This window comes from Sphaeroforma arctica, assembly GCF_001186125.1.
Source record: "Sphaeroforma arctica JP610 unplaced genomic scaffold supercont1.18, whole genome shotgun sequence".
NCBI classification, from domain to species: domain Eukaryota; class Ichthyosporea; order Ichthyophonida; genus Sphaeroforma; species Sphaeroforma arctica.
This window is the reverse complement of record NW_014040540.1, coordinates 67,291-76,123: the sequence shown is the minus strand read 5'-3', so window position 1 is coordinate 76,123 and position 8,833 is coordinate 67,291. Positions and strand designations below refer to the sequence as shown.

General features: G+C 34.6%; 1 protein-coding gene across 1 annotated transcript in view; it reads right to left on the bottom strand.

Moving 5' to 3' along the window:
* The window catches only part of SARC_00555 (hypothetical protein), a gene marked incomplete at its 3' end in the record, with an annotated part of 40,017 nt that overhangs the window by 18,205 nt on the left and 12,979 nt on the right, over positions 1-8,833 (bottom strand). Inside the window, exons 18-26 of the mRNA XM_014305740.1 lie at positions 7,863-7,957; positions 7,478-7,571; positions 6,712-6,792; positions 5,666-5,754; positions 5,144-5,225; positions 3,947-4,049; positions 2,989-3,127; positions 1,422-1,560; positions 374-476 (exon numbers count right to left, since the gene is read on the bottom strand). Coding sequence (XP_014161215.1) covers positions 374-476; positions 1,422-1,560; positions 2,989-3,127; positions 3,947-4,049; positions 5,144-5,225; positions 5,666-5,754; positions 6,712-6,792; positions 7,478-7,571; positions 7,863-7,957 — 925 coding nt within the window. The remainder of the gene's footprint in view (positions 1-373; positions 477-1,421; positions 1,561-2,988; positions 3,128-3,946; positions 4,050-5,143; positions 5,226-5,665; positions 5,755-6,711; positions 6,793-7,477; positions 7,572-7,862; positions 7,958-8,833) is intronic.

Below are 8,833 nucleotides of genomic sequence, written 5' to 3'. Positions count from 1 at the left end.
ACACACACATATATATATATAATATATATATATATATATAGTATATATATACTATATATATATATATATATGTATCTATATATATATATATATATATAGTATATTTATATGTATTAATATATACATATATGTCTATACATACAACAGAATTATGGACGTCAAAATCACTACTGTAGTCAACTGAATGTTTTAATTCACCATGCTATATCTACATATTGATATACACGTTCATTAAAATAGTCATATACCTCATCAGCTACCCAGGGTTGAATGACTTTTATATATATACTTATAAATGTACCCGCATTCTTAGGGATATAATTACACAGGTATAATTAATTGTAAACTGATATGCGACCTATAGTATAGATACCTGTATCGTCGGAAGTTTCTGACTTCGCGCTTTCGCCGTCCTTGGATTTAGATTTCACTAGAGGCGCTTTAGTTTCCCCGGCCGACAAAGCTGTCTCTTGCGGCTGTCAGTTGATAATTGAACGTATAAGGAGGCATCAATAGGTAATTGTATTTAATTGTACATATTTGTGCGTACAAGGGGGTGTAAATCGACAGTTGTAGGTGATTGTAGGTATATATAAATGAACAAGTTGCTGCAATATATATATATATACACATATATATACATATACATATATTCATATATGTAAAGTATACTTCTATACTTCTATACTCCTATATGTATATATATATATAATATATAATATATAATATGTAAATATATATATATACATACACACACATATATATATCCCTATGTATAAACATATACACATACACATACATAAACATATATAATAATAATAATATAATCATAAATAATAATATAATTAGTATATATGTATTATAATAATACATATACATATATACATACATTCATATATATATATTACACACATACACATATATATATATTTATATATGTATATATATAAAAGTAGAAAGATGTATCGCATTATCAATCAATATCTGTATCTATTTCTACAAACTATTATACACTAAAACCTCACTAATATATATATATATATATTTGCACGTATATACATATCTATAGATCCATATATTCAGCAATCTATCTATTTATATACATACATACATACATATATACACACACATATATATACATGCAAAAACACACACACACATATATATAGACATCCACACACACACACAGAGATACACACACACACATATATATATGTGATCTTCGCTATACATATATACATATATATAAGTATATAAATATAAGTATATAAATATATATATATATATATATGTACATATCTATATCTTTATATATATATCTTTACTATATATGTATATATTATATATATATATACATGTATGTGTATATATGTATATATATATATATATATACACATACATATATATATATATGAGCATACCACTTCAAGTGGTGATACAGTCTTTGCTAGAGGAGACGCGGTGCGTTCATTATTGGTCAGGACTGCCTTGACCGTCTGCGAGTCGGGCGCAAAGAAGTCGAACGACACTTGCCCACCTATCTGTGAGGCTACCAGATACCTGTTGTTGAAAGGTAGATACAATACATAGCTCTAACAGACGAGTACACCGTAAGCCACTCCAACACAGAAGAGTATACGCGTGTATCATTTCTCGGCACTAATAACATCAGAGTTGAATATGGAACGAGGCGGAAAACGTAAACGTCGACCGACAATTGTTCGCATCTTAGAAGAGATCAGCCAAATGCCCATGCCTATGAATAGATGCTTTAAACAGCGAAATAAATCAAGTGTGACTCGGTAGACCCACTTGACTCCTTAAGTGTATGAATTGATATATTTCTCACACGAGTAGGAACATCACTGAGTGTATTCTATAAATAGCTGCTAAGTGTATGAATTGATATATTTCTCACACGAGTAAGAACGTCACTGTATGTATTATATAAATAGCTGCGAAGTGTATGAATTCGTATATTTCTCACACGAGTAGGAACGTCACTGTGTGTATTATATAAATAGCTGCTAAGTGTATGAATTGATATATTTCTCACCCGAGTAGGAACGTCACTGTATGTATTATATAAATAGCTGCGAAGTGTATGAATTCGTATATTTCTCACCCGAGTATGAACATCACTGTGTATATTCTACCAATAGCTGCTAAGTGTATGAATTGATATATTTTTCACACGAGTATGAACATCACTGTGTGTATTCTATCAATAGCTGCTTCAGAGGAATGAAATGCGCTGTTCGTCCTGAGATTAACCAACACGGCCCCGTTTGACAACAAATGGGTTTAATAAGGGGTTTAGGGGTTTAAAAGCAAATGGGTGCAATGTCGTGTACGACTGAGAGATGCGGCAGACTAAAACACGTATGACTTATGATATTGTATATCTGTACGTCAACCGATAGACATATATGTGCTGGTTCTGTATCAACCACTCCTAGGTGCTATGGTTGTATTAAACCAGCCCAGTTATTAATTGATCCCGATTCTCAGGACAAGTGCTTCTCGGATCTACTATTGGAGACAATTTAACTTACTATTTTTTTACTATACGTAGTTGGTCACACAGACGAAACACCAGCACAGGCAAACGCACACACACAGAGAGAGAGCGAGACATACACACACAGACACACATATATATATACATATATATATGTACATACATGCATACATACATACATATATATACACTTACACACACACAAACATATATATATGTATATATAAATATATCGATATATATACATATATCGATATATCTATATACATATATATAAGTATACACACACTCACACACACACACATTTATATATATATAAATATGTACCCACCTGTACATACTCCTTTACAAATTACAGCCATGACACTAATGCACATAAACACGTGAATAAACAATTTCGCGAAAACACCGAATAAGAGACAGAAACGCAAACACATACACAAACACACACACACACATATATATACCTCGCGTGCCAGGATTCGTCGAAGTACACATCTGTATTGCCACTCTTATACAGGCCAGTTACCATAGGCTCGCAGAGACATTCCACACGCATACGTACACGCCCAATAGGAAACAGGTCAAACCACCGGGTGTCCGTCTCTGATTGGAATAGCAATATGGATATGATACAAAAAAAGAGTAACCAAACTACCCACACATGTATCTTTATATCAATCAATCAATTAATCAATATATATATATATATGTTGCATATCCAAACTACCCACATATGTATCTTTATATCAATCAATCAATCAATTAATCACTATATATATATAGATATATATATATAAACATATATAAAATAAATAAATACACACACACACACATATATATATATATTATATATATATATATGCATGCATACATGCATACATACATGCATACACACACATATATATATATACATATATACATATGAATATATATAATATAATATATATATTTATAGATATATATATATACCATGCATGCATGCATGCATGCATGCATATATCTCTATTATATATGTATATATATATATATATATACATATATATATATGTATATATATAAATAAATACACACACACACACATATATATATATACATGCATATATATATATATATATATATATATATATATATATATATATATATATACTTATATACATATGAATATATGAATATATATATAAAATAATATAGTATAATATATATATATATATATTGATTTATATATATACATGCATGCATATAAATTTATATATACATGAATATATATATATATATATATATATACACATATACATATATAAATAAATATATGAATGTGTGTGTGTTTGCGTGTTTACGTACACGTCTGTAAAGCATGCAAGGAAAATTGAGCAATCAATACAGGCTTTGGCCTAAGGAATAATACTAAATATTGCAACACACCTAAAGCGTCGGCGTTCATACGCATGACTTCATGGATTGGCATACTCAACTTTCCCAGTAATTTACGGAACGAGGACTCAACCCCCTCTGTCTCCTCATACACCTGTGCATCATTTAGAGACAAATACATAGGTGCACATAAGTACATACGCACAGAAACTTAGTAGTACACATCAGCAGACATAAGCACATAAGTACAGAAACTCAGAAGTACTCATTTGAATACCCATAAGGTTGAATGAGGAAAGCACGTGCATTCGAAAAGACATACAGGCGCATAAATATATATGTGTGTGTGTTCGTGCGCTATATGCCATCTCCATCAGTAAGACTCTGCATCTTTGCGTATGTGTCTGCGTACGCGTATCTATTCATGCATGTACTCACACACTCAAGCACGTTGTGTGATAATCTCTCGCCAGAAGGACATTCCCCAGGTGCGTGGAGTGGGTGCAGGCGATCGGCAGTGTGCTTGGTCATTGTGGCAGGGGGGCATACGTCATTTGAAGACATTTGATCCACCCATGCTACACCTAAAGATAGGACATTTGATCCAGGATGGTCCATGGACATTCGCTATATGTAACTCAATGCGTTTCTTTTGCTTCAATATATAGAAGCCAGTATTGTTTTTCTTGCAAGAGTGGTATAGGCAGTGATGGGCCCATGCCCTTCGCAACATAGACCTGCAATCACTCGTAAGTACAGTAGGATACACACACACACACACACACACACATATATATATATATGGCGAATAAATGATAGCGCATGGTGGACACAACAAAAAGATGTTCGGTCCTATACGCAACCCATAACCACACACCGCAAAAACAGAAGACGTGCAGTGTGGCTGCACAAGAACAAAATAAACAACTCAAACGTATATTCGAAACGTTTATGCACAAACACATCGGGCTGGTATGCACCTAATAGTCGCCCCATGGCCTTGAGGAGTGATAGTTTGGGGTCAAGGGAATCCATCCTAATGATCCTACGTCCCAACTACAACATATGAGGCCGTAGAGCCCGCATGAAAGCAACACAAAGAGATGGTGCAGAACCAGCGTACGAGACCCTCCTCTATAGGAGATATATATATATATATATATATACATATATACCTATATATATTTAGATATGACACATTTATACATTCCCTATATAGGTTGCGTATGAGCACGAGGCTAACCTTACCTGTAATTCCATGGGTGCAGCGGCGTCGTCTGCAATGAACTCAAGTGCATCGTCGCCTGACCACGTAGCTCGTTTACCAGCACTGTCACGGAAGAATTGAAGAGTGATTGATAAATAGTTGTACATATATACACACACACACTCACACACACATATATATATATACACACACACACACATATATATACACACACACACACACACATATATATATATACATTGGTGGATAGATGGATAAAAAGATAGATAGATACATAGGTAGGTTGGCATATATACACGAACACACACACACACACACACACACACATATATATATACATACACATATATAAATATATATATATATCTAAATCTATGTATATGCATATATATATATATATCTAAATCTATGTATATGCAAACAAATCTACATGTTGGGTTCATACGTAAACCTGAACCTTATAGTGTTGTGCTGCAGCAGTGTCCGCGTGCTCGTTTATCCAACACAAGTAACTCACGCAGGCACCAGTCCCATTGTCTCACCTGTCGTATTCGACGGTGTCAGTTCTGAGCTTCGTATTACGAATCCTGATCTGCACGTACGGCGACTTGCACTTCTTGGCATTCTCCAACTGAGTGGTGCAGAGTCGAGCGCAAACCCCCCCCCCCCAGGTTTGTGATGAGTGAACACTGAACTCCCTACTAGTGTACATACACCAAGCTATTTATATGAAGACTACCTGACCTCGCTTAAGAAAAGGAGTGTGTCTATGCTCCCCATGGTAGATTCTGAGTCACGCGTTAACCAACTTTACAACACAGGCACACACAGGTTATCGCCGGTCCACCATGCGACGAAGAGGTGTGTAGGTCAAGCTTAGTGTAGTGGAGCACGTGCACACGCACGCTTAGAACGACCCCACGCTCACAAGCACATATTCACGCAGATACATGCGAGTATCAACCGTCCAGTCTTTTACTGGTTCTGAGTGGGCGGAACCGCACACAGTACAGTACACCCTGCACCCTACAAACCCTGGGAGTGACACATCAGATAACGCTGCAGTCACTACACTGATACGCACACGCGCCACAGATTGGTGGCCAAGAGAACCACAAGCACAGCAGGGCTTTATAGTATCTTGGGTGCGTGTGCTGTGTCTATTTGAAGAACTCCATCAGCATGTGGCGTTCTATTTATAGAACGCCATCTGCCATAGGGCCACGTCACCAGAATAGAGTACGATGTCTTTTAAGGCATACACGCGTTAATAGAACAAGATGTACGTCATATGCAATGGCGTAAAGTATTGTTGCAACAAAAGGTATCGGTATACAGTAGGCGGCATGAAAAAAAAACGTATAATCGCATTCACTTGTAAGTGTTTGTAGGGATATATATATATATATGCATACTTACATACATACATTTTAAATATATATATATATATATATATGTATATACATACATACATACAGACAGACATACACACACACACACATATATATATATATGTGCATACATGCATACACACATACATGATTACACACACACACACATACATACATATGGGTCTTTTGTATCGTACCTCGAGGACTGTCAGGTGAAGTATGGCTGTGAACGGTGCCAGAGGTTCAATATCAGGTACGACCATAGCCTCATGCACCAGCTGCGGAGGTGCGAGAGTCAAAAATAAAGTGAGTTCAGTGATGCACAAGATAGTCGAGAGGTCATACAATGGACAGAGGAGACAACTATAGGTCCAGAGAGTAGGTTCTAGTACATAGAATACGGTACATCATGGTAGGTAGAAGAATGCTACAGTAGTCGAACGAATACAACATAAGATATGACTCAGGCAAGTCGAATCCGAAGAGAACAGTGTGAGCTGTTGGGTCATACGAAGTATGAGCGCAGGACATCTATCTAGATATCAAAGAAACTGCACAACGGACTAGAAAGTTGAAGCCAATCTCAAACTGCAATATATATATATAAATATATATGTATTAATATATATATATGTATATATATATATACACATATACATACATATACATACACACACACACACACATATATATAACATCATAAAGACTACAAGTTAGTTCACAGAGACGACACATGCGCTCGATATTTATCAAATCATCAAAAAAAAAACTGCGCATTGGTCAAGGAAGAAGAAGCCTATCACGAACTGCAACCACTCCCTCAACATAAAGACTACAGATAATTTCACAGAACAAATACATCATACACACAAGTAAACTATGATCCAAGCAACTTGAAGTTCGCCAAACTCTATTATTCTGAAGTGGCCGAACGAAAACCCCAAAACCCTAAACAACGCGTACCTCATCTCTGGCGACCATGTTGATGTAGTCTAGCCCATTGCTTTTGATGTGGCGCTCAATGAGATCTATTTCTGCGTTTTCCAACCCCTTCCAGCTGCATATCAAATATCAGAGAATGCCAGAGCTGAGACAGTAATGATTTACGACAAACACAAATAATATATACACACACACACACACACACACATATATATATATATACATATACATATATATCTACACACACACACACATATATATATATATATGTATATATAGATATATATCTTTTTTGAAGGTACACACACAAACACAACTCCCTCCAAGCTCACGGCGTTGTATACTGATCCAATGACAAATTCGTCATAAATAAATATAAGCATGAATACGGTACACAATACCGTACGTTTGATACGATTCTTCCGTCAGGCATTCGGGGTAGTAGTAGGGATGGTTATCCTGATCAATCCATTGCTTGCGCGCTTCTACGATTTGCAGCACCTGCCTTGGGTCTGAGTTGTACTCGTTAATAATCCGCGTTACGCTGTAAACAGAGAGAGATGGTGTTATTATAGGGTGGTGATTCTTTTGGAAGCTGTATATATGAATACTGGTACATATACATACATATACATACATATACATACATACATACATACAAACGAACGAACAAACAAACAAACATACATATATGCATACATACATACACACATACATACACACGTACATATATATATAAGTATAATATATATATATATATCTATATATATCCATAATATATATATATATATACATACATACACACACACACTGACCTATTCTATGTATGTATACAGCTCTGGTATTATCTATTATTACGTTATACGTACACACACACACACACATATATATAAATATATTAACCGTTTTAGAATATAGGTCTTGGCATTTTGCATTTTATTATATCTAATTACTTCAGTTATAATTTCACATTAATCTATAACTTACGAGCCTGTCTTATTTGTAAGCATAATACATTTAGTTTAAACCATCGTTAACTAATAAGTATTGCGCCATTTCCTATCACATTTCACGTCGCGTGGCATGTATAATACATTGTTTATGCATCCAACTACCTCTATGGGTCTACAAATGTTTCGTGCCTATCAATACGTATATGTCTGATCTATATATATACATATATCTATATATATATATATACATATACATACATATATACATACACATATATATATACATACACACACACACACATATATATATAAATAATATATAATATAATAATAAATACATATACAATAATATATATATATATATATTATGTACTAATTAATTATGTAATTAACAAGTAACTATTAACGTTTCGTCCTGTAGTAG